The sequence below is a fragment of the Strix uralensis genome, chromosome 5 (genome assembly GCF_047716275.1).
Source record: "Strix uralensis isolate ZFMK-TIS-50842 chromosome 5, bStrUra1, whole genome shotgun sequence".
NCBI lineage: Eukaryota > Metazoa > Chordata > Aves > Strigiformes > Strigidae > Strix > Strix uralensis.
Genome location: NC_133976.1, coordinates 52,231,676 through 52,258,815, shown reverse-complemented (window position 1 = coordinate 52,258,815; position 27,140 = coordinate 52,231,676). Strand labels below are relative to the sequence as shown.

Below are 27,140 nucleotides of genomic sequence, written 5' to 3'. Positions count from 1 at the left end.
CAGGGAAAACAGGTGCCCTGCGGGCACAGGCCGGGGGCAGAAGCAGCTCCTCGGTGCCCCGGGAACCGGCTCCCAAGGCCCGCCCGCCTCAGCCCGCCTCAGCCGCCTCAGCCCCCTTAGCCTGCCTCAGCCCCCCCTACCAGGGCAGCGGCCCCGCCCGGCTTCCGGCGCCCGGCCCCGCGGGACCGGCCCGCTTGGCCCGGCGGCGGGCCGGCGGCGGCGGGCGGGGGAGGCTGGGGGAGGTGGGAGGAGACGTGGGAAGGACTTCGGTTGCCACTACAAATCTGGTGACAGACCCGCCGCCGGCACATGGCGATCGGCCTTTCCCGCCTCGCGCTTGGCAGGTGGGTGCGGGGCTGCCGTGAGGGGGACCCTGGCGGCGCTCCCCCCGCCGGCTCGACACCGCTTGTTTCGCCGCTGCTTCCCGCCCCCCCCCCGCCCCGTGGGCCGCGGCCGAGGGGAGGCGGGAGCGGGGATCCCCGCGGGGGGGGGGCGGCCGCCTCCGCGCGGCCGTGACGTCGCCGAGGGGCCGCTCCGAGGAGGCAGCGGCGCGGGGCGCTCAAGATGGCGGCAGCGGCGGGTGACGGGTGCGTGTTGGGGCGGCCGGCGGGAGCGGGACGACGGCTCTGCCACTCCGCCGCCGGCGGGCGGACGGCGGGAGCCCGGCGGAGGGGAGCGGAGGGCGGCCGGTGGCGGCAGCCTTTTCCCCGGGGAGGGGCGGTAGCGGCGGCGCGGTGCTCACGGAGGGGCACCCGAGGAGGTGCCGCGGGGGCGAGGCGGGCACGGCGTGGGGCCGGGAGAGCCGCCGGAGTGGGAGCGAGGGGGCTGCGGCCGTGCCAACGGCGCCGGCGGGGGAGCGGGGTCCCCGGGACCGTCTTCCCCCGCCGCCCGCGGGCAGGAGGCGTGCCGCCGCCTCCCCGTCGTGCTCGGTGTGTGGCGGGGAACCCGCCGGGCCCCGTCCCCTCACCCGTCTCGGAGGGGTCGGAAAGGCGTCGAGGTGAGGGGAGACCGGGGTGGGGAGGAGAAGGAGGAGAGGGTGGCGGTGAGCCGCGGGGCGGGCGGCAGGGCTGCCGGACCAGCCCCTCGGGTCTCCTACGTGCCGCTTGTCGGCCAGAGGCGAAGAAGTCGCGCCATGTCGCGGGGCGCTGGGAAGCGCTGGACCTCCCTACCGAAACGCTCGTGGGCACGCTCGTCCTGCGGCATCGAGCCACGGGTGAACTTCTCTGGAGTGTCTTTACTTGCAGAACAGGAGCCAGGCGTTGTCCGAGGAGCTGTCAGAGCAGGCAGAGATGCCCGTTTTTCTGAATGGGAAGAACCGTCAAGTGTAAATCCAGACTGTGTCACAGAAATGCTGTGTTTTTCACGCTTCTATGATAGTGCTTCAGTCTGAACTATTTGTTTACCTTGAATTCACAACTCCAGGAAATGCGCGGTTATTTGCAGTAAGAGGCATCGAATGTAATGCTGTACTGGTGTCCTGGTGTAAACGGCTACTTCTAGGCAGCATACTGCATATACGTTCCTTAGTTGGCGAAAAAAAGAGAAAAAAGAGTTAAGTGACGATCAGTATGGCTCCAAAGAAAGGAGGTTGGGGGTTTCTGTCAAAGGCTGTGCTGTTAAAAATAGGAAATAATATACAAAATTTCTTTTTGAAGTGCTGCTTACTGTACTGCACCTTAAAATTATGCACGTCAATGTTTCGCTGTGTTGTTTTCTTAAAAAAGAGGTTTTAAGGAAGCAGTAAAGCAGTACATCTGCTTTCTAGTTAGGATACTTGTTATCTGAAACTTTCAGTTGTTCAAGCACCCATGATTCCTGTTTTTTCAGATATTAAACAGGTACTCTGAACCTGATGAAAATCAGTTGGTAAACTGTCATCTGATTTAGAAGCCAGAATATGAATGGGACACATGAGCACACATACTTATGTATATATAAGTAAAATCATGTACTGCGTCTCTAGTCTAACACTTGAGAATAGACTGATTTTTCACGTACATGCCAAGCAATTAATTACAAAAGTGTAGTGACTAAGGGAAAAAAAATTTCCTTTTGTTTATATTTAGGGTTACAATTTTAAAATTTACCAGCTGTGGAGATGAATCTTGTTTCCATGGAACACAAATGGAAGAAAAACATCTATTTTTTTGACTTCTAAGCTGTTGGTTTTTGACATTGAGTACTTTTTCAGCTCATGAGTTACCCCGAAATGTGCATTTTGACAACCATTCTTTAGTGGAACTAAAGAAACAAGCACATCAATAACGTTGAGGTATGGTTCAATGAAAACAAAATCCTATTCTCTGTATATCTTTATTTCTAGCTTGTGAAACTTTGGCGCAAGAAAAGGCTTTTGTATATCTCTGTTTTCCCAGACAACTTAATGCTTTCAGTAGCGGTATTCTGTATGTTAGTACTTGTTATTTTGCTTACTACTTTAGCTCAGGTCTGTGCTAAGAACACAGGGGGGCTTGATCTCTGAAGTGCTGGTCAGCTAATTCAGTTTCTTTGTGTGTGTGCACAGAACTGAACCTCGGGAGAGAAGAATGCAGAAACTAGCTCTGAATAACTCTCTTCAGGGAATTTTAACATTGGAGCATTTGCTTGTGCTATTTTATTTCAGCTGCAGCTTTCTAGTAGGTGTGAGAATGAGTATACAGTATTTTTTAGGTTCCTTCCACCATTATCTGTCACTTCTCCTGTTTTTTTCCCAAACTATTCTATCTTGTCAAGTCTTGGTTCCAAGTTTTTAAATTTTGTGACTTGATGTAGTCTCAATACTTCAGTGCTCCGTGTCTGAAAACATTGATGCTGTCATTGTGCTGCTTGACATTCAGCTGAAGTTTTCTTGGTCTCAGTTTTGTACTCTTAGCTTTTTCACAGTCTTTTGAGATATTTCTGTCTTTTTGACCAAACTGCATTTTGATTTCTTCACATTTTCTTCGAAGAAAGACTTCTCCCATGCCAAGATGTTTCCTCCCCCTCCCCCTTTCCACCATGTCTCTCCTTTCTCCACACATCGACATAGGTGGGAAAATGTCATGTTGGCTTGGTTGCTGGTGGGGGAGCTGGGGTTTTAGGTTTTTCTCTTCAAGGCGCTGATCTTGCGCTTTCGTAGAATCGTGTTGCTTTTGAATGAAGAGCCTGATTGTGCAACCCTGCTTTACACAGTGTTCGTCCTGAAATCAGCGGACTGCTTTTGTCCTCAGTCCAATATCTGCTTACATTGAGGCATGTAAGTAGTTTTGAAATAGAGAAAACCAACTTTTCTGACCATGAAATATTAAAGAGAAGGAAAAATAAGGCACAGTGTTTACACAGTGACCTGTCAGACTCCTCTGATTGACAGTATTGCTGTGTGTGACAGCCCTGTGGGAAGGCAGGGTTTAGTGTTCTTTTCTGGCCTGCTGGAACGGACATTTACTAATATATTATGCAGGAAAATCTATTTCTGTTAGCCCAAAACCACAAAGATGAGTCTTGTCTCTTAAAATCTTGTCTACCATACTTAATTCTTGCAGCACACTTTACATAGGTATTACTTTAATAGTCCAGGAAGAATTAACATACATAGTTCAACTCTGAAATGTATGCGAATTGTATGTGTGCTAGAGAAGCTTGGCTTTGTTGGGGAAAACAGGTTCTCAGACTAGAAGACACGGGATAGCTCTAGTGGTCTTACTTATAAAGACAGTATAAAAAGCAAAACTTAGTATGCACGACTGTTTGTAAAAGGATCTCATTAGCAGCCTACAAATAGACTGTCTCTTAGAAGGAATAGATGTTATGGATGCTAGCAAGCTGAAAAAGTTCAGCAAGCCATTATTTTTGTGATCTGTTGACCACAGCACACAAGGGATCTTGACCTCCCATAATACACTATGGCTGGTACTTAATCTGGGAATTAATGAATGGGTGCCCAGAGGTCATGGTGCCTGAAATTCTCCAGCATAGTGAGTATGGACGGGAGACAACTCTTGAATAACTTGAATGAGAATGATTAATATGAGCATGTAAAAATGTACACTTAGTTTTGCTACAACTGGCTCAACCTTTCCTGTATTACAGGATAAGACCTACACAACACATGCAATGCTGGATGCTGATTATGTGCTTAGAGAGTTACTACGGCTCTTTTGCTGGTATCTGTATTGTAACATTTAAAAAGGCACTAGCTGTGGGCCAATTAACCAAACAAAGCCATTTTTTGTTAAATCTTTTAACTACAGTTTTTAATCTAAGTGCCAGATGAAAATGAAAGCTTCTTTCCTATCCAGCTGCAACTTTTTGCCTGTTTCCCTTCCTTAGTGGTGTCATGTCCCTTTATGTTAGGGTTCTGTCAGTTTAATGCTTATTCTAACCTAGACATCTGTTCTGAAGTGAATAACCTTGTGTATTTCAGAACTGTAAAAATGGAGAAACAGTAGCATATTTAGGGATAATAGCTGGAATATAAATTCTTGGGGTTCTATCCAGAGTTGTCTAAATCACTCAGTATTTTTGTAGCATGGTTTACTTATCTATAAAACATAGAATCCTGGACCTTGATACCGTACAGCCTAGGCCTGGTCCACAGTATGCATGTTGCTTGGCATAGCCTGGATATTTGACAAACGCTTGGTTCTCCTCGGATGAATTAACTGTTCTGTCTGGCAAGTACTGCGCATAGCGATACTGGTGCTGTTCAGCCCTTCTAGTCAGTGACATCGTGGTCACGAACACCCCAGATCAAATATAATCGCTTCCTGACACATCGTTTGTCTCTAGATGATATCTCTCAACTAGACATAGTCGAAAGAAAGATGGTAAAAACATAAAGAAAGAATGCATTACTGTCTCTTTAATTTTTGCTAGTCAGAGCCTGCCTGTTTGTTTTAGTAAATGCACCTTATAGGAGAGAGCAAATACAGCAGCTTTGAACAAATAAATGCTACCACATAAACTTATTAATAAGTACATAAGCCAGTGCTAGCCAAATTTTTATTTTTTTTTTTTTTAAGACATGGATTAGAAAGATCTGTTCAAAATGCAGGTTTTTATAAAGTTTGCAGCAACTGAGATAGATATCTAATGGTATTTCTGTCTTACAAAGAAAGCAAATTCTGCTTTTTCAGGTCACCCTTTTTCTTTCAGAGGTGTTAGTGTGACATGTTAAAATGTACTTATTGAAGATACACGTTATTGTAGCAAGTGCTGATATAATGGGCTTGCCTGAGCACAAAGGTGCAGTGATTTAATTAAAGGTGTGGTTTAATTAAGCGTTTGAGTTGTATAAAGCCTCAGTTGTCTGAACTGTTGGCACTGTGTAAACATAGTAAATTTAAGTGAACTTTGCACTTCTGCACCTGTATGCTTAGGGATAGAATTAATAAGAGCATTTTAGAATCATAGAATCACAGAACGGTTTGTGTCAGAAGGGATCTTCAAAGGTCACGTAGTTCCAACGCCCCTGCCATGGGCAAGGACACATTCCACTGGATCAGGTTGTTCAAAGTTCCGTCCAACCTGGCCTTGAACACTTCCAGGAAGGGGCATCCACAACTTCTCTGGGCAACCTGTCCCATTTTAAGTTGTGTTTGTATCTGAACTCTGTAACAGTGTCTTTCAACTCAATAATTTCTCCTTTGAAAAACAACAGACCTAGTCTAAAGTGTAGCTAGTGTGCTTCACTCCTGAGTCAAGAGGTCCTGGGAATATAAACAGTGGTATTAAGACCATTTAGTCTGAAGGTAGAACTGTTGATGATGTTGATTGTGGCTGCATGTAACTGACTGCTTTATGTGTTTGGTGGGACTTAGTTGGAGAGCAATCACGATCTTAACCTCAAGTATGCATTTGGTTATACCGACACCTGTAAAAGTGATACAGTTGGGTATTTATGAACTGTAACTTACAATTTTTTTTTTTTTAGTTGCAGATTGAAATATCATGGACAGAAAATAGTTTGGATGATGTGTTTCACCAGTGTATCTCTGCAATTTCAGTTTTAACAATGGATAAGTGTAAGCACGTTGGACGTCTGCGACTGGCCCAAGATCACTCCATTCTCAATCCTCAGAAATGGCATTGCGTGGACTGCAATACTACCGAGTCTGTGTGGGCGTGCCTCAGCTGCTCGCACGTGGCATGTGGAAGATACATTGAGGAACATGCACTAAAGCACTTTCAGGAGAGCAGTCACCCGGTGGCATTGGAAGTAAATGAGCTATATGTTTTCTGTTATCTCTGCGATGATTATGTTCTTAATGATAACGCGACTGGTGATTTAAAACTGTTGCGAAGTACATTAAGTGCAATCAAGAGTCAAAACTATGAGTGCACTACTCGAAGTGGGAGGACTTTGCGTTCTATGGGTACAAGTGATGATTCTTACCTTTCACATGGTGGTGCCCAAGCCTTGCTTCGCAATGAAGATCGCATGTTCACAGCTCTCTGGCACCGACGGCATGCGTTCCTGGGCAAAATATTCCGATCGTGGCTTGAGTTGACACCTACTGGAAAAAAGATTTTGGAAGAAGAAAGGCATCGGGAAGAAGCAGAAGAAAGAAGGAACAAAGCTAGGAAGAGAAGACAAGACCGAAAGCGTGAGTTGAAAGCAGAGATGGAAAAGATGCCTCCAAGGAAGAGCAGTCGTTTACAAAATCAGATTAGAATGTCATCAGAAACAGCACCCTGCCTGCAAAAAACATCCCAGAACATGGAATCTGTGGCAGAGTTGAAAAAAACTTATACCTCAAATGAAGTAAGATTGAAAAAAATAAGTGACTCTCCAATTAAACGAAGGCCCACAGTGACTCCTGGGGTAACAGGGCTGAGAAACCTCGGAAATACATGCTATATGAATTCTATCCTGCAGGTATTAAGTCACTTACTTATTTTTCGAGAATGCTTTTTAAAGCTTGATCTCAACCAAACTCAGGAACTGCTGGCAACAGCAACCAATGGTAAAACCAGATCTTCATCTAAACACCTGTCAGTAGCTGCCTCAACATTACATGTGAATGAGAACCAAGAGAAAGTAAAGGGATCATCTTCTGTGAGGCGGCCTAGTTTATCCTCTGGATTAAGTGGAGGAGCATCAAAAAGTAGAAATATGGAACTTATTCAGCCTAGGGAGCCCAGTTCAAAGCATATTTCCCTCTGTCATGAGCTGCATACTCTGTTCCAAGTTATGTGGTCTGGCAAATGGGCGCTGGTGTCTCCTTTTGCCATGCTTCATTCTGTGTGGAGACTAATTCCAGCCTTCAGAGGATATGCCCAACAAGATGCTCAGGAATTTCTCTGTGAACTTTTGGATAAAGTGCAGCAGGAACTGGAGACTGCAGGGACCAGATACCCAGCTCTCATTCCTGCTTCTCAAAGGAAACTTATAAAACAGGTTTTGAATGTGGTTAACAACGTTTTTCATGGACAGCTATTAAGTCAGGTATGTTTTATAATTTATTTTTTAAGGTGTGTAATGATTTGTAGTTATGGATTTATACTGGTCAGTGATGGGCATACTTCAAAGTTTAATATATTTGTAACTGCTGAAGAGGGATGGGGAGGATATAATACAATTTCAGAAGAAAGGTCATTTGGGTACTAAATCTTTCAGTAGAAGAGTTGCCTGATAAAACATAAAAATGTTAAATTTGTTGTTTTAAAGCACACCTTTGCAACTACTGGGAAATACTTGAATTTTAAGCATCTAGCTTATCGCTATAGTGATACTAGATAAAAGGTGTTCAGGAAGGTGTTAATCTCGTCTAAGTGGAAACTGATTAGGTAATGGATGCCAACCAGGGAATTGTATCAGTAAATAGCTTGAATTTGAGATTCATTACTACAGAGTAATTGCCTGTCGTGATGCTATGTACAGGAATACTACTTTTCTGTTACAAAGATACAGAAGGCTGTCAACACAGGAACCGAATTTGCCGGGTGGAGGCAACAGCTGTTTACCTTTTTTCTGCCTGACTGCTCTCCTCTTTTCTTCTCGTCTTCCTCTTAAGTACTTCAATGTGTCCCCTTACTGCTATGCATATCTCAACTGCGGTGTACAAACGTGTGAGAGCTGACTGAACAAACAAATGCTGGGCTCTGTTGAATTAATCTAAAAACTAACCACATTGCAACAGGAACAGCGGTTGAGAAAGTCTTGGCTCCCTGGAATTGGTCTTTAGTATGCATGCACATGTTATTGAGGGAATGCAGAAGCATTTAATTGATATGTTGTGTAAAGGAGTAGAGGTTTAACACAAATGAACAAAAATGTGGATGTTCTGATTATTCTGACTATTTGATGGTTTAACGTTTTAGTATGTGAAGCTAGAAATCCAGGTGTTTTTTGACGAAGATAGGATTGTTTACCGTTATATCTATAAACTTCATAATAAGATGACAGGACTTTTAAAATTGGGATTGTTTGCAGCATATGTTAGCTTTTAGATCATCTTAGGTTTTGCATAACTACTACAAACTGTTATACCTACTAATAAAACCAGGTCGTTCTCTGCCTTCCATTTGGCCCAGTGTAAGAACATTTCTGTTGGTGTACTTCCTTTCCTCCGGGTAGTTAACGTATCATGTATCAGGGTTCTGTTAATATAAGTGTCTAGTATATTATGCCATTAAAGCTTTCTATCTGAAAATCACATTCCTCTCCAAAATAGTAACTTTATTAGTAAAACAAAGTAATTGCTTAAGTATACTGGCAAGGCTTGGTTGCATTCCAAGCTGCCTATCAGGACTCATTTTTTCTTGAAGAATTTTCAAGGCTCTGAAGACACTAAGCATTATTTCAGCAGTACCACTTCTTTTGCATGTTTTCAGTTTTGTGATGTGAAAAGGCTTGTGACTAGAAACCCTCCCACGTTCCTGAAACCAGGGAGGGGAATATTGAGAATTCATTCAAGTGTCATTGAGTAAGACTGAAAGGGAATTAGCTCAAAATTGTTTATCCTGTGACTTCTGTGACTAACAACACACAGCTCTTTTACTGCAGCTGGTTAATGTCTGTGTGCAAAATACAGCCTTGATGAACTTGAGAATGCCTCAAGTGAGACGAAGGAGGAAAAAAGTATTGAGGCTGTTATTTGTAGTAATTTTTCCCTGGCTTATTAGGCAGTGTCCAACACTTTGCCTCCTAATGTTCCCTTTGTCTTCTGTCACTCCTTTGTTTCACTTTAGTCTTCACTAGCACCTTTGAACATGATAAATATTAAAAGCAAAAGGTAACCTCTGAGATCTACATTTCCTCCTCGATAAAATTTATTCAAGTCATCTTAATGATTCAGACCCTGGTGTTTGCACATGGAAGGATGAGCTTTAAAAACTCTTACCAGGCAATTTCTTTCCTCTTGTTAGTAAGATTCCTGCATCATGATGTCGCTAGGCATTTGTCAGAACTGGCACAAACTGCTATAATGAAGTTAACAAAAAGGCATGAAAACACCCATGTAGGGCTGAAGAAAAATATGAAAGACTTCTTGTTATATCACCATGCCTTTGACAATGTTACCACTTAAGAGCAAGGAGAGTGTATGCTTTGTCCTTGTGTGCTTAACTTTACCTGCAAGCTGTAACAGTATTACAGTTTCTCTCTAGAAGATAGTTGGAGCCATAGCCTGCTGCATTTATTAAAAGTAGGATGGGATTTTAGTCTAGAGTATTATATAAACTACATCTTAATTCAATGAATAAGGAAAAGCTTGTTTCTGTGCAGCAGTTGCCTTCTGTTTTAGGATCACTAAAAAAGTTATATTTACTATCCCTTTGTACTGAAAATACTAGTTAAAGATACTTGATTCTGTGAGATACTCCAAGTGCAGTGAAGTTAATCTTGTTGACCTTCAAACCTCAGGAATACTATGAGCTACTCTTGCTACAGTACACAGAGGATCACTTACAATGCAGATAAGCTGTATGTTTACTTAGGTTTCACATTACTTTCACATGTGCAATAAAACATTTTCCTTCTCCTAGCTGTTCTATTTTAACTTGAAGGGAAGTCATAATCCTGAGTTTGCCATCAGTCTGTTGCTATTGAAATAGCTGCCTGGTTCACCACTAACTGAATTTTAGGATATAAGATTAAGAAAGGAGAAAATTGGGTGTGTGAGAATTTCATGCAGATTACTTTTTGATAACTATAAAAAGCTATAGGTGATGTCAAAACCATTGCATATTTTATATGAGTTAGTTGGTTTTGGTTTGTTATGTTCACAGCTGATTTAAAGTAACTCTTCCTCTTCTACTACTTGAAATTTACTATTTTATGGAATACTAGTCTGGGTAGTAAGTAACTCTAGGAATAGCATGAGTGGATTGCCTCTTGACTTTTTAAAAAACTTTTGTTTATTCCAATATCCTTTTTAGGATTACAGCTTTTCTTACTCTGCAGTACAGACTGAGACTTCAATACCTGGTACATCTAAGGGAAGTAAAGATAGGATATATAGCTACAAACGCCTTCCCCTCTAGTCCTTCCTTTTTCACATGCTAGTCTTCCTCCAGTGATGGCCTGGGGAAAGTTGTGCTATAGCACTTACTGGGCAGAGGAGTCTGTATCTTGTAAACCTGTGCTTTCAGAGGCAGATCTGCTGGAGCAGTGACTCGACTCTCTGAACCCAATTGGAACTGTAAGCAGATGCAAATATTTCTATTAAAATCCGAGTTGTTTTCAATCCCTCAGTGCTCGTACTCTTGTGGAAGGTACCTGCTGTCTCCTGTCCTTGATCCTTCAATGGGAAAGGAGAAAATGCTGCACTATGAAGTTATGTGCCAGTGGTAAACTGGCCCATACTGATACACAGATCTTTGAAGTACACTTCAAGAGCTCAAGTAGGTTAGCTACTGTCTGTCAAGAGTTTTTTTGCTTGTGTTTTTTAAATGATCCCAGCTAAATAGCACAGTATGCAGCAATTTTAAAAGTATCTTTATTTCAAACTTTGTCCATATTAAGCAAGGAAATGGGCAGGTATATTTTTAAAAATCCAGCAACTGAAATGGCAGATTTTAGCTTCCAAAGTCAATGTATATCTTCAGCACTGCTTTGAGAAAATTGTGTTCTACATGTCCACAGAAATCGTGCAAGCAGAAACTGTGGTGTGCATGGTTATACCAGTATTAAATTTTTCATCAGGATGATTTATACTGGGAAGGAACGGGAACTAGTATGAAGTATTTATGAAAGCTGATTTAGACAATCTAGCTGATCTAGGAAGCTAGCCTAGCAGATCTGGGAAATTTGCAGGTATTTAGGCTGGCAAAATCTTATGTGTAGACACAGCTTTTACCTCTTGAACTTCAGCTTTTTAACTAATCTGGTTTACCTTTAAGATAATATTGAGTATACAGGTCTTTTTTGTTTGAAAGTTAGAGGGCCATTTTAAGTTGTATTTCTGAAGATTTTAATATTCACAAGAAGTCTGAGTCCAGACTATCAAGACCTCAAAAATGGTGAAAGAATAGAAATGTGTTTCTGATACGGCTGATTTGGAGGCACTCTTGACATTGGAGTATAGCATATATATGTCTCTAAATTAATTGCCCAGTATAACTTGTCTCCCAGTTCAACCCATGTAGTACAAAGCTTTCTGGAACTGAGAAGTGGAACTAAGTAAAATAGATACTGGATGTTTCATATAGCTTATGCTTTTTGGCTACTGCATTGGTAAAACTTTTACCACTGTGTTGGTAAAACCTTAAAAACTTCCTAAAGTTCAAAATAAGCCTCATCATGAAAATTACCAGGAAAAAAATTACTTTTCTGTAACCCAGACAGGATGATTCTAAATATTTTCACTTACGCTTAAATAATGCCTAAATAATAATTCAGAGTATTGAATCTCTTAGTACTCTTAATTTTGTGTGTGAAGAGACGTAATGGTATCTTTGGGTATAATAACAAAATAATGTGTCAAAATAGTCACTGAAGATCAAATTATTTTAGAAAACTTTTGTTACCAAAGATTGTTTGTCTTCCCTCAGTTGCTTGGCTTTCATTCTTCATTTTTCTGATGACTTCTTGACAGCTAAATTCATGTGTACTTATGCATGTGCATGCACACACAGAATTATTGAGGTTGGGAAGGACCTCTGGAAATCTAGTCCAGCTCTGCTCAAAACAGGGTCTTCTGGAACAGGTTGCTCAGGGCTGTGGGCAGTCAGGTTTTAAATAGCACCAAGGCTGGAGACACCACAACCTCTCCGGGCAGCCTGGGCCAGTGCTAGACCATCCTCACAGTAAAAACAGTTTCTTCTTCTATCTAAATGGAACCTCCTGTGTTTCAGTTTGTGCCCATTTCCTCTTGTCCTGTCACTGGGCACCACTGAGAAGAGCCTGGCTCCATCTTCCTTACTCCCCCCATCAGATATTTATACACAAGGATAGGATCCCCCAGAGCTTCCCTTCTCCAGGCTGAACACTCCCAGCTCTCTCAACCTCTCCTCCGATGTCAGATGCTCCAAGCCCTTTCATCATCTTTGTAGCCCTTTGGTGGACTCACTCACTCCAGTTAAGTCCATGTCTTGTACTGGGAAAGGCAGCACTGGACCCAGCCCTCCAGCTGTGTCTCACCAGGAGGGGAAGGATTGCCTCCCTTGAAGATGCCCCTGGAGGCTGTTTGCCCGCTTTGCGGTAAAGGCATGTTGCTGGCTCATGGTTTATTTGTTCCCCAGAGCCCCCCGTTCCTTCTCTGGGGAGCTGCTTACTAGCCTGTACTGGTGCCTGGAGTTATTCCTGCCCAGGCACAGGACTTGGCATTTCCTTTTGCAGAACTGCCTGAGGTTCCTGTTTGCCCTCCTGGCCTGTCCTGCTCCCCTGGGGGTGGGCAGCATGACCCTCTGGTGTATCGGACACTCTGCCCAGGTTTGTGTCATCTGCAAACTTGGCGAGATTTAACAGAGTTGGCCCCGGCATTGACCCCTACATGGAGCCTGGCAGTTCATTTGGTTTTCAGTCCACCTCGCTGTCTGTCCATTTATCTAGCCTGCACTTAATGATTTTTTTCTGTGGGCGTATTATGGGATACAGTGTTGAAAGTCTCACTGAAGATAAACAACATCCACTGTTTTCCACTCATCTGTACCAGCCACCTCATTGTAGGAAGAAGGCTGTCAGGTTGGTCAAGCGTGATTTTTTTTCCCATCATAAATCCATGGTGTCTACTCCCAGTCATCATCTTTGCAAATGCTTTCCAGGATTATTTGTTCCATCAGCTTTTCCACCGATCAAGGTGATGCTGATTGGCTTGTAGATCCCCAGATCCTCCTTCCTGAAGACAGGAATGACACTTGCTTTCTTCCCATCCTTGGGAACCTCCCCTGATTGCCATGACCTTGCCAGGACCTTTCAAAGATGGAAGATGGTATTGCAATACCATTGACCAGCTCCTTCTGTTCTTTCAGCTTAATCAGGGATAGTTTCTAATTCCAGGCAAGCAGAAGGAGAAGGACAGTTGATATTTTTTGTGGCTAGAAGAGGCCAGGTAAGGGAGGAGAAAAAATAGGGTTTGTGCTGATTTATGTGAAAGCTGCTTGGGTACTTAATTCAAGGAAGAAAATTAATGTTGAATTATGAATGCAGTGTTTTACTGAATGGGCACATGTTGCAAAGCAGTAAATAGTTGTTGATTTCTTTACAAAGTGCTGTTGATTTAATTCAAATTTAATGTAAATGATCAAAGAAATACCTAGCTAATGTAATTTTAACATCTTTTTGGAGTGGTGAGGAACCCTTTAGAAACTGGGGGTTTTGGGGTGGGTTTTGAAAGTCTTTTGTGAGGATTCCACTGCTTTTGAATCTGGTGCCTTCTGTAAAGCTCTTTGCCTACATTTCTGTTACAGCAACACCAAACAGCAGCGAAAGTGAAGAGCAGTGGCTGTCCTGGCGTAGTAACGCGTTTCCTCTACAGCAAGATTAGTTACCATTTCTTCTTAGAATAAACCTGCCTTGGGCTGTGAGGTTTTTTCCCAATAATTCACCATTTATTATAGCAATGCCTAGTAATAACTAGCTTCTGATATCTCTAGGCATACTTTAAAAAAAAAAACCAAAAAAACAAAACAAAACAAAAAAACCAAACCAAAACAAACCCAAACCATTTGATTACTTCCTGATCATGTTTAAGATGGAATCTGAGCAGAGTGAGCAGGCAGCTGCGTGGTGCTCGGTTGCCTTCTGGGCTTAAACCATGACAGTCTTCATATAGGGAAAACTTAAGTAGTAGTGAAAGCACAAGAGTGGGAGTGGCCATCTTACTGTTCTTAAAAACTAAAAAAAAATTAGAGCAGAGGTGATAACAGCTGTCTTTCTTCCATGCAAGTGCAGGGAACATCAGCAAAACAGTTTATGATGGAATTGGTTTCTTCTGCAGCAATATGTTAACTATTTTCTTTGGCTGCATTGAGGCTGTGAATGCCATCCGGGGCAGTGACTGTCCATCAAATTACTGTGGGCACAATGATGCTTGTCTGAGTGGCCTCCATGCTTAGCTTGAATCAAGCAATTTGATCCAGCTCTTTTCAGTTTAGCCTTTGGCCCATGGTTGAATACTGAGCTTTAACCAAACAATTGTGTATAGTACCCGTGTTTCAAGGCATGAGAGGGTGGTCAGGGCAGAACATAAGGTAGAGTTTTCAGCCTAGCTAAAAACAGTAATTTACTTTCTTTGCTCTAATGTAAACTTCTCATGTAGCTTTGTTATAAATGACAGTATTAAGGCTTCTTAAAATAGCAATTATGGAATATAATGAGAAATCAAACTCTGCATTGGTAAAATATAGTCATCAGAAGATACACATCACTAACCAGATTGCTTGGGCAGACTTGCTTCCCTATTACTCTTGTGCATGCTCATACTATAAAAAGTTACATTGGACAGATACAGAAAGTTTTTGCTAGCCCTTTGAGTTCATGTTTGGGGTTTTTTGTTTTGCTTTTTATAAAAATCTTGCATCTCTTCAATTTTTGAGCAGTTTATAGAATTTCAGTGCTTTTCATGAAAAAATAAAATCTGGGTTATACTGTGTGAATGGTAGTGGCGCGAGAGATCGAAAGGAGTCCTGTTTAGGACAAAGAGAAGTGATGGGAATGTTGGGAAGCCCGTGCTGATAGACGGGCCAGTGCAGATGGATTCTGCAGAAGGGTAGGGATCCTCCTACTTGCCAAGTAATCCAACTTGTAAGCCTGGGTCTGGCTAAGAAAAGTACTTCCGACCTTTGCTCCAGCCCTCATTTACCTCTGTGTACAGGAGCAGTTAGCATGCAGTGGCCGATGTGGCTGGGTGTATGCTTATCCAGATACGTCAGGTTACTTGGCTGTTGTCAAGTACGCAAATCTCAGGTAACTCTTAAGAGTTTAATTCTTCTGCAGCATCATGGTGAGGAGGAGTGGCTTGCATTTGAGGAAGTAAGTGCAGCTCTCTATCAGTACAAGAATTTGTCAACACAAATCAGCTTTGCTCACAGTTGCATAATGAGAAGCAGCACTATTGCATCAGCTTCTTGTTTGTTTTTTTGAGAGGCAAAAAATTGGAAGGTGGATCGATTATTTGTTTCTTTTTCTTTGGGACAGTACTTATTAACTAGTTGTGAAAGAGGATCTTAAAATAACTGAGATTATTAACATTATACACTAAATTTAAAACCTCAGAACTTGTTAAAATTATCTGTACTGAGTTCATGTATGTACTTCATCCTGAGCCTGTTAAACTTCGGTGTAATTCATGTGCAACGAATTCTTAAGCAGCTCGTCAATTAAATAAACTTTTGGCCCAACAAAATCACCCATTTGTACAGCAGAAATCTATTAGTCATTCTGTGTTTATGCTGGAGTTAGCTTGAACTGTGGCCAAACATATTATTTTGTCTCCAAGTCTAGATTCCAGCTCTGAATTACTAATAGTTTGTGGCTTTGAAATGTTGCCAGATGTTAGCACTTACAAAAGAAGCTCCTGTCAGTGTAAATTAAAACAGAAGATTCTCCTCTTTTCTGCCATGTAAGTCTGAAGTTTTGTTTTCTAAGAACAAGGCAGTGGTGTTTTCTTCTTCGTAGAACTTAAAGCAACTAACAGCTTTCTTAACTCCACTACTAAATGTGTGCTGGTACACCAATACCTGTGTGCATTAGGTAGCTAATGCATAGATCGCGTATAAGCTGTTGTAGCTAATGAATGCATTAATTCCTCACAAGAACACCTAGGAGGAAGGTACCATAAGGTGACAGATCTGTCCTTATATAAATGACCATGAAGTAACAGACAAAGCAAGGTGAATAATTATGTAACAGCAAACCTTCAGAGGAAAATAAAGGAGCTCTTGGACAAAACTGAGTGTGTTTTTACACTTGAGAAGGCTTATTTAACCTAGCTGAAGAGAACTACCCTGAATTTATGTGGAATGGCAACACAAAGGCGTGCCTGTGAAATAAGAGTATTTGGATCCCTCGTGGTACTTCATTCCTTTATTACTATGTCTTTGTATTAGTTGTTCCAAACAGCTTGCAGTATTTTCCTAAACAGGAAGCATGCTTATAGAGATTTAATTTGTCAATTATTTACCCTTGTGATGCAAACTTAAGGAGATACTTGATATTCCATTTACTGTAAAACATGAACAGTGGTGTCTCATCACACCCGGCTGTTATTCATCGCTGATAAATAACTATCTTGACAGTAGGTCCTATATGAAAATTTTGAGTTGCTTTGATCTTTTTGGTGGAGAAGCTTAATTGTTGGGGAAGGGGATGGGAACACGTTGGATGCTTCTGGAAGTTCTGTCAAAGCTATCTGCTAAGCCCAATTAAAATTCAGCTTCTTTTCAGAATGCACCTTTTCTAGAGCAGTGAGGTTAAAGCTGCTTGAGTTAGTGGTCTGCTGCAACTTTTAAGCCAATAAATACATTAACAGTAGAAAACTCAGGTAGTTACTCTTCAGGATTGTGTTGTTCTTTGTTGCATGGAACATACCAAGGTGAAGGTGTCTTTAGACTCACACACTTGATATTTACTGCTAGTTGTTTATAGCCTTTATGCTTGTTGCAGTCTAAATGGAGTTTCACTACTGCACAGGTTCAGCTGCTGATAGAAGTTGGATCGTGGAAGGGTGGAGGTCCTTTGGAGGAAGACTCAAATGATGTGACACTCTCCTATAAGCAGCTTGAGCTGGCTTTTAGAAGAGTGCAAATCAACATCTAATGTGTTGCCATTACAGCATAGAAGAGCTACTGCTTTTAACTTATTTTCCTAAATATTTAATGTTATAATAAATTAATTGTCCCCTGCTGTATTATCTGCATTTTCCAGGTTGACTCACTTCACTTGACATTTTATTTATATTGTCTTACTGCTTGTCCTTTCCCTAGTGTGACGATGGATCCACTTACTGAAAGAAGAAATAAATTATTTTTACCTGTTAATTTTTCTTTGAAGAAGTGTGCTTCCTAATCCAGGCTTCCCTGGAAGACTTACAAAGTAAGAAGGATATGACTTTAAAATCCCCAGCTGTTGTTGGTGTTTTGTGTTGTTTTGGTTTGGTTTTTCTTAAATAACCTAAACTATAGTTTCTTTCATGTAAGTTTTCCTTTTGGAATGTTTCTTTCTGGAGAAAAGACTCCCGAGACTCCATCAGCTGCTTTCTCTCGGACAGTCCCAGACAGACCATTTTGACACTGCTTTTCTTTCTCAGTAAAACATAAGAATGCTTACCTGTTTGTGATAACAGTATTGAACCTGCTGCTTCAGAGAAAAGAAATTAGGTGTATCATTTCTTTTGTTAAATGACTCTGCCTTATCTTTGGTTGCATTGGTTATCTCTAGGAAAAAACATTTTGGTTTGGTTTTTAGAGCTATGTTATGGTACTTCTAGCAAAGTAATTTTTTGAGTGTTAAGCAACTGGTGAAATACTGTTTTACAGGTTACATGTCTTGCCTGTGACAATAAATCAAATACTGTAGAACCTTTCTGGGACCTGTCCCTGGAGTTTCCTGAGAGGTATCACTGCAACGGCAAGGAGATGTCATCTCAGTATCCATGTCTGCTGACAGAAATGCTGGCCAAGTTTACAGAAACTGAAGCTTTGGAAGGAAAGATATATGCATGTGATCAGTGCAACAGTGAGTAAAGGCAGTATGTACTCATGCATACATTCTCTGTGTAAAATACAGTGAAAATGTAGAAGGAAAATACTGAAAGTCTATGTTGCAAACAAAGTCCTCCTTCTTGTGTCCTGGTGTGGTTACTTGACAGCTACTACCACCTAGAAGAGGGTATTGTTCAAAGGATGTTTTGAAGTGTGATGCTTCTCCTAGATGAAGTCTGATCACACTAATGGGGATTCTGATACTCCAGTTGAAGAACCCTTCAGCTTTTTAAATTAAGGTGACTAACCAAAGTGACCCCAAGTATTTTATACATACATCATAAAATAATTCTTGCAGAATGGCTCTTAAGAGTGTATCCTTTTTAAGGAGGCACATACAATAGCTATTCAGGTCCACACAAATCTGGTGGATAAATTTTAGACTGAAATACAAGGCTGTTATTGAGATTTGTATTGTGTAACTGTGTGTTTGGCCTCAGCAAAACGAAGGAAGTTTTCTTCTAAACCAGTTATACTCACAGAAGCTCAGAAGCAGCTTATGGTGTGTCGACTACCTCAGGTTCTCAGATTACACCTTAAACGGTTTAGGTAAGTAGTACCACAACTAACAGTGTTGCAAATTGATCAATTCAGTCCTGCTCTTCCATTGTTTGGGATCAGTGTTTTTCAGCATCAGTTTCATTTCATTTACAAGGATGATGAGAAATAGTTATTAGTAGCTTCTTTTTCTTGCTTAATTTAAACATCAATGAGATGTGCTATAAGTAGAGAATTGACGTTCCGGATTCCAGCTACTTGCTGCTTTATTACCAGAATTATTTTAGCCTTCTTTTCAGTCAAAACCTACTAACCTTGCTGTGAACTCTGTTGCTAAAAATTAATCTTGTGTTATCTTCAGGTAAATTACAAACCAAGACTGTATTCAGCGGAAGTCTCGCATATCCTTCATATAACCAAATATGTTAATGTATTAGCCTGAGAGTAAGGAAGTGGAGACTGCATCTCTGTGAACTCTTAGTCCACACATTAGTACAGAGTCTGTCCAGAATACAAAGGAAACCAAAAATGAGATAGAGTTAAGGAGAAATACCAATGAGATGTAATATGTGTGAAATACTTTCCACTCGCCATTACACAGATCTTAAGATGAGTATTTCAGAAGATGAGAATAGTAGGTACCATAGATACATTTTAAAAGGCCTTGAGATAAAGAAGTAGAAGCAGCAGCCTAGGAAAAAGAAAAAAATACGCAAATTAGCATTTTTTTGGTGCACAAAGACAGTAGTGAAGATAACAGTTATTATGTTAAAACATAATGCAGAATGCTGTCTTCTTTCTTTGAAAAACTTAAGTTTTCATTTGACTTAACTTTCCAGGTGGTCAGGACGGAATCATCGTGAGAAGATTGGTGTACATGTTAATTTTGATCAAATGCTAAACATGGAGCCTTATTGCTGCAGAGAATCCCTCAAGTCCCTCCTGCCTGACTGCTTTATCTACGACTTGTCTGCTGTGGTAATGCATCACGGGAAAGGATTTGGCTCAGGGCACTACACTGCCTACTGCTACAATTCAGAAGGAGGTAGGAACCAGCTGTGAAATAAGTAAGGAGTGTGGGAGAAAGGCATGTTTGTCATTCTAAACTGATAAGTTTACTGCCTTTTCTCAAAAGCAAACGGGAATCACTTGTAGCTGAACTGCCTGGAAGGAGAATTGCAGTTCTGTGGACCAAACAGTTAAATTTTTGTATTGGCTTGTTAAACATGTTCTGGCTATAAACTGTCCTGTAAATCTGAGGAGGCTAAGCTAGGCCTTTAAAACATAGAGCCAGATATACTAGATCAACTGAAACAGTATGCTATTTGTACACAACTCATTAAATGGGACTGAACACTAATACTAAATATAATGCCATTACTTCAAATCAGTGTCCTCATGACTTTTTTTGGTGTATTTCTTCACTGCAGGATTTTGGGTACACTGCAATGATTCAAAACTCAACATGTGCACTATGGAAGAAGTATGCAAGGCTCAAGCCTACATTTTGTTTTACAGCCAACGACTTACTCAGGCAAATGGACATGGTATTTTACCATGTCCTAGCACAGCTGAAAGTCAGCAGCACACAGAATTAGCTGACTGTTCTGTGGACAGCAGTAGCAGCTAATCCAAAGCCAGTTAACTGTGTGTGTGGTAGAAGTTTGAATTGTCATAACTATATATTTTTAAATGAAATGAAAGTACAGTATTGTGCTTTTTTTACTTTGAATCATATACAATGTTTATATACTTTTGTATTAGTTAAAGTACTCTTTACAATTGTTAGTAAAGGTTTTTATTGACAGTAAGTAACTTTCTAAGTACCTAGAATTTCAATACAGCTATTTTTTTAAGAAAAAGATTGCTATTTGCATTTAACTCTTACCTCAGGCTGTTTTTTAAAGCTGGTTTTGTATATTGATAATTTTCTTGAATTGGTTTAGAAAAATGAACTTTAATGGACAACTGATGTTTCTCTATATGTGCTTGTGTACATTTTTATAGTATAGTTCTAATGATATCATGATTCTTACTGCCTGCAGGAATTGCCACTAGGTCTTAGAATATTAACATTCATCAGCAAGGAACACTTTACATGTCAAAGAGTAACTGAACTTTCTGTAGAAACCTTTCTGTATATTCTTCATGACTAAAATGAAATTATTTTGCAAGCTTCAAGGGAACTACACTAAAGATACATTGATAGAATTTCTTAAAATCTGAAATAGAGGAAATAGAGCATGTATTTACATACTTATATGAAAAAAAGAGGAGTGTTTAATAGCACAAGAATGTATCTTTATCAAAATTTTAGCCTTAACAAGCCTGACAACTCAAGTGCCAAATTCAGAGTACTAACTTTGACAACTGGGGGCTTTTTATTCCAGTAACTTCAAGAGCTTTCTTAAACATGAAAACAACAAAACCACACTTACCCACCCCACTGTCATTGCTACAAGAACACCAGCACCTTCTTTCTTGCATTGGACAAGTTTACTTTAAATTGTAGCAAGTGTTGTCTGTTTCAGTAATCTCTACACAAACCACTAAAAAGCAGCTGTAAAATTTGTATGAGAGCATTTTCAATCTGACTGGTTTCATTAGCCACAACTGCTGTACCTTCTCCACGGTCCTACCACTAGCATTAACAGAACTGTGCAGTGAGGAGAATCTAACAAGCAGGCATTATCCGTCTTCCTCCACATACAGTAGTTAATGCCAAGTAAATTTGAATTGTGAAGTTATTTTGCATAAGTCCTATGCAAATTGTTACCTCATCTTCTGCAAAGTTTATACCTCAATAAAATGCCTTGATGTGGACAGAAAAGCATGTGTGTATTGGAATTAGTTCCTACATTATCATTACAATCTCTTTTAAAATTATTTTTAAACTTTGTCTAACATGGGTTAAGGCATTAACTGCTTTGGCCATCTGTCACTGATTTGACAGCTGGTTTTAGTTTCCCTACCATTTCCATCTCGGTTTCTGAAAGATTCCTTATTAGAGCAATAACACAGTGGCCTCAGATCTCAAACTTTCTTCACCTTGTCTTTATCTTAATGAAGACCAAAAGCAGTTTGGTCTTTTTTTCAGTAGGACCACCTACTGAAATGAGATGATCTGACAAATCTACTTGTTACGGCTGTGCCATCTTTCAAATATTTTCCTTCTCTGCTGTCCTTTCTGGGGAGGAAATGAATGTAGTTTCAACACTTCTTTCTACTTGCAGGAGTTCAGGGGAATAGAAAGGAAGGGGAAAGAGTTGTACTAATTACCTTTCAGACTTCTGATATATTTTCATCCCTCAAGAGCATCTCAACCAGGTAGGTAGGAGTCCTAAGAAACTCAAGCATTAATAGAAGAGTCTGTCTGGGGACTTGTAGAAAACAATGGAGGGGGGGGGTCATTAGCCTCAATCATCAGTATTAATAAGCACATATTCAAGTCTCTTAGAAAGAATCTTACCCTGCCCCCTCCCCCCCCTTTTTTTTTTTTTTAGTAGGACAGCCTGGGCTGTGCTTATGGCTGTTCCCCTGCATTTGCTCTCACTGCAGCAAGCATTACTAAATCTCAAGGCTTTCTCTAAAAGACATCATTAGTTTAGCAAAAGCAAATTCTGCTTTCCTCCCATTGTGCTTTCGGGTAGAGCAAGGGAAGGAGAAAGGACACACTCAAACATAGAGTTGTAATCCTAATCCAAGCAGCAGGGAGGCTAGAGAGGATTACTGCAGTCCAGCATAAGGATGGGCTAATTCAGGTGTGCTTCGCAACAGCTTCTGTTTCGGTTCTTAATACTTGCTGGTTCATGGAGTTAGCTCTGTACCCTTTATCTAGAGTAAGGCTTAAGCACAGCATGAGTCTCTATGCTTATATTCTGTCTTGCTGCACTCTAGTAAGTGTTTAAAATAGAGCTCTAACTGGAGCTGAGGAAGTGGCAAGGTTCAGGACTGGTGACAAAATCAGCAGCTATACCATAGCCAGTGCAGAAGCCTACATCCTGCTGGAGGCCTTAGGAAACCAGAGAGCTCTGATCAAAGGCCACCCATCTGTTTTGGCAGCAGCTGTTCCTGGGGTTGGGGTTCCACAACTCACTGACAATTCTGTGGAGCAGTAAAAGCTCAGGGTCCAACTCAGCACCTATATCAGCCACAGGGGTGTAGTTAGGTGGAGTGGTTGTTACATCAGAAGAGACTCAGGTAAACACACCCAACAGTTCCAGAGCTCCCTCCGTTATGAGCAGGGAGCTGGTCTGGCACCTAAGTTACTTGCGTGAAAGAATAATCAATCATGTGAAAGCATCTTCAAGAAGCCATAACCCTTGTCTCCTCTACTCTCCACCTTCATTTTAATCTGCATTCAGAAAAATTGGTTCAGGTTGAAGGTTCAGCTCTAATGCTACCTTGATAAGAGCTGTCTCCAGGCAGATACCCGATTACCTACAGCTCCATACGCTGCCCTTGCTGCATTTCCTCTCACTGCACAAGCAAGCAGTGCTTGGAGACATTTGGTAAAGAATTGTGCAGCAATTACTGTTAATGAAAGGTTCAGGACCCCCTCACACACATGGTAACACTCCCCATGTAGTAATTTGGCAGCCAACCACACTGTGAACATGGACATGGACTATCCCTCAAGACAAAACTGTTTCCAGTAATTACAGTTTTACATGTATTTTTGAGATCACTGACTCTCTTCCTCTGTCCTTCAGGAGAGGCTGGATATTTTCCCCAGGTACACAAGGGAAGCGGTACAGTGCCTTAACTAGTCACCTACCAAATGCATTTGAGGACAGTGCACAAAACCGTTGGTAGCGGTTGGAGATTGTGGAGTCCAGCTCTGCTCAAAACAGGGTCTTCTGGAACAGGTTGCTCAGGGCTGTGGGCAGTCAGGTTTTAAATAGCACCAAGGCTGGAGACACCACAACCTCTCTGGGCAGCCTGGGCCAGTGCTAGACCATCCTCACAGTAAAAACAGTTTCTTCTTCTATCTAAATGGAACCTCCTGTGTTTCAGTTTGTGCCCATTTCCTCTTGTCCTGTCACTGGGCACCACTGAGAAGAGCCTGGCTCCATCTTCCTTACTCCCCCCATCAGATATTTATACACAAGGATAGGATCCCCCAGAGCTTCCCTTCTCCAGGCTGAACACTCCCAGCTCTCTCAACCTCTCCTCCGATGTCAGATGCTCCAAGCCCTTTCATCATCTTTGTAGCCCTTTGGTGGACTCACTCACTCCAGTTAAGTCCATGTCTTGTACTGGGAAAGGCAGCACTGGACCCAGCCCTCCAGCTGTGTCTCACCAGGGCTGAGGTGAGGAGAAGGATCACCTTCCTCTACCTGCCAGCCCCAGCTGGTCTGTCAGCCACCCCCAACCCCCGCTTTGTATCGCTGACTGCTCTCTGACACAGCCTGCAGGTCAAATCAGCCCATTCTTAAACAGAAAAGCAATACCCTTTTCCAGTCCCAGGTGGCCGTGGATGTACGCATGCAGGCAGCGTGCAGTGGGATTGTGTGTCCACTTTGATCTGGTGGTAAATAAGGCTTCGATTTAGCTCTCAGAAATCTGCCCTGAGAAATAGGGTAATTTCAAAAACTGGGGAAGCAGACTTCTAAAGCTCAAGAAGAGCTAGGCAAAAGGATTCTGTATTTTAACTGTTGACTAGTCTATGCAGGTTTGTTGGGTTTTTTTGTGGTTTTATTTTTTTTTAAAGCACTAGCTTTGCAAAAGAAGAGAGGAGTCAGCATCAGTATAAAAGCAAAGCTAAAAGCTATATAATTTAAGCTTAGCTGTAAGAGTTGGGTGGCTGTCACAGCAAAATCACAAATCAATTTTTGCTACAACAGTCTTGAAAGAGTCACAGCACAGTTATCTTATTTTTTCTTTTAAAGTGCTCAAACATTTTAAATTATAAAACCAGAACTGTCTCTTGATTCTTTGTAGAAAATAAATTTCTCTAGAAAAAAATCGTGTAAAAATAATATCCTGCTTTGAAGCATGCTATGCTTTTCTGGAGTTACATAGTCTTTATCTCTAAACACACCTTCATAAAACCCTTTGGCAGAAAAATTACTATGTGAATGACTTAAGAAAATACACTGCCTGCCTTTGTTTATGGAAACCTGATTGATGTTCCACAGAATACCAAGTACCAACAAGTTGGAAGTGCAAAATCCTGGTGAATGATTAACTATAAAAAGCCTAACTCTTCTTCCATCCTGTAAGAAAAATATTTGAAATAAGTAGAATTTGGCAAAGTTCCTCTACCTCCAACCACCACCTGTAAAAAATCAAAAGAACAAATTCCAGTCATGTTTACACATCACATCATTAAGTTTCCATTATACCATCTTACCCTCTTTTTGTACTGTTATGCAATACAGATATTATTTTGATATACTGAAGGCAACATGACACAATGAAGCAGTTTTCTCACTGTAATAGCAACTTTACCTCCCTCCGTAGATGCACAATTTCAGCCTCCTCTTTAAAAAGTTATACTCACCCTTAAAATACCTGCTCCCTTGCAAGGCAGGTTGCTACACAGCAGCTTCCACAAAGCCAGTGCTAGAACTGCTTCGCTTTCACAAGCTAGAATCTGAAGTATAAGAGTATGTCCCTACAGATATACCTTACAGTTGCTACTTAGCACCAAGTGTATTTCCATTTTTAATAAAAAACTGCTGTTTAAAAGGGAAAACCCTGATCTTTCTTGTGGTATTTTTAAGTCAAAACGTTAAGTGCCAAACTCCAAGGAAATCAACTGTCAACACACAAGCAGAAAAAGTTTTAAAAAGGAGACCTGTGACTGAAAGCAGTAGGGTATGGCCTTCAGATGGAAAACCCCTGTAGTTTAACAAAATTTTTTGTTTTCCACAAAGTACCCATGCTGCAGAAGCTCTGAGAAACCCACAACCAAACCCATCCCTCCATGCAAGACTTCCACTTCAGGGCCGCCTGCATTTGTATCCACCAGTGCCGTCTCCCCCGTCCCAGGCTATAAAAGGCGTTCAACACGGCCCTTCCGTGCTGGCTGGCTGCTGCAGGCAGCCGCTTTCTTGGCAACCGCTAGAGGATTTCACCTAAACTCGAATGCAACAGAGCTTTCTGTTTTGGGACAGTCAAGTTCACTTTACTTTTGCAAGCTGTAGTCAAGAGTTTCTGCCTCATGCTGCTCCTTTCGTGCAGGTAGAGGGGACAGGCTTTAAACATCTCAACCATCTGGTAAAGAGGGCCACAGACTGACAGTGCGGGCTGCCCGCAGAGCACATGCTCGGCATGAGGCTGCTGCTAATGCAGTTAAACACAAGACAAAGTAACTTTGCTGTTTCTCAGTCAGAAAACTAGTACAAGGCTCCGTGAAACTAACAGAACTTATTAAAGCAGGTGATCAAAAAGCAAGGAAAAAAACCCCACAAACCCCACATCCAAGAGGTATGTTGTTTGAGTTTAAAATTAGTCTCCCGGTTAAGAAAATCTTAGGCCACACCTCCATCAAAAGGACAGATGATATGAGGTCCAGCTGTACATTCTCTGATGACACATGTCTCAAGGTCTGCATGAAGGAAACACCCTGCAAAGTAGGTTCTGAACACTCTACTTTGGCACTTCTAACAGATGTGCTCTCTATGAAAAATATTACCATTTCTGGTGCTTCACTTACTCAAGAAACAAGATGATCTCCATCTTCTGGGTATTTGAGGAAGATACAATACCTAGCTCAAAAATATTTTGATAAAACTTTTTGATTTTGTCAAGTGACAAGACAGTAGGGTCTAGTTATCAGACAGCATGGCCAGGACTTAATAACTACACTTCCAGCAGTAGGAAAAGACAGCCTAAAGAACATGAAAGCAGCAATTTAAGTGCAAGGAGGTAGAAATAGAGCTTGCCTTCTAGATTGACAGGTGTAAATGCAGGATGGTCAGCAGCACAGGAAGCATGTATCCAGACAAACCCAATTAAATTTAATGGCAACAAATAATCATGTTCTGCAAGTATTTTTCCTGAGGCATTTCCTCTACAACTTGTTATGCATGATTATCAGCTTCCATATATGAATCAGCAAACAGCCAGTAAGTAAAATTTAAAAGAACAGGCCACGGTCTAAAGTAGCTCTGCTAGTCTGGATCTTCCTATTATGTTCAAGTAAAGAAAAAAAAGGAGAAGAAATCACTGACCAGTAATACTAAGTGTTCTCGAAGTAACCATCAGTGAAGATAAAAGCACCTTAAGCTGTAGGAACAGTATCAAGTACCACTGAGCTACTAACAGACTCTTTCTAGAGAGAAAAAAACCTGGAATTAGCAGATGAGAGGCTAAGAACTGAAGCAGGTTTGTCAACTTGTTTCAGGCTCATTACAAAACCAGGTAAGTGAACTGGAAGCCATCCATTCTACCAGAACCCACCCATTATCAAGTCAAAAAGTGCATCAGCAGTACCATTAGCATGAATAAAAATAGCAGCAGCTGATGTACCCAGCAGCCCCATTCCTCACGGATTCTTTCAAATGCCAGTT

At 41.4% G+C, this 27,140-nt stretch overlaps 1 protein-coding gene across 4 annotated transcripts; it reads left to right on the top strand.

Annotated features, from left to right (window-relative positions):
* The first annotated feature begins 270 nt into the window (after positions 1–270).
* On the top strand, positions 271–21,451 carry USP44 (ubiquitin specific peptidase 44). Of its 4 annotated transcripts, XM_074870787.1 has the most exons (7): positions 2,072–2,272; positions 3,172–3,235; positions 5,912–7,426; positions 17,899–18,097; positions 18,564–18,672; positions 19,461–19,666; positions 20,052–21,451. In XM_074870787.1, the coding sequence occupies exons 3-7, from the start codon at positions 5,993–5,995 to the stop codon at positions 20,249–20,251; spliced, it is 2,148 nt and encodes a 715-aa protein (XP_074726888.1). In that variant the 5' UTR covers positions 2,072–2,272; positions 3,172–3,235; positions 5,912–5,992; the 3' UTR covers positions 20,252–21,451. The 4 variants fall into 4 exon arrangements, with proteins under 4 accessions (XP_074726887.1, XP_074726886.1, XP_074726888.1 ...); XM_074870786.1 differs by lacking the exons at positions 2,072–2,272; positions 3,172–3,235 and adding an exon at positions 271–344; XM_074870785.1 differs by lacking the exons at positions 2,072–2,272; positions 3,172–3,235 and adding an exon at positions 538–587.
* Positions 21,452–27,140: the final 5,689 nt, after the last annotated feature.

Bases quoted from the DNA above. Each gene is read 5' to 3' on its own strand.
- USP44 (XM_074870786.1), top strand. From the start codon at position 5,993: ATGGATAAGTGTAAGCACGTTGGACGTCTGCGACTGGCCCAAGATCAC. The intron at 7,427-17,898 runs GTATGTTTTATA...ACTGTTTTACAG, and splicing joins ATGGACAGCTATTAAGTCAG to GTTACATGTCTTGCCTGTGA. The intron at 18,098-18,563 runs GTGAGTAAAGGC...GTTTGGCCTCAG, and splicing joins TGCATGTGATCAGTGCAACA to CAAAACGAAGGAAGTTTTCT.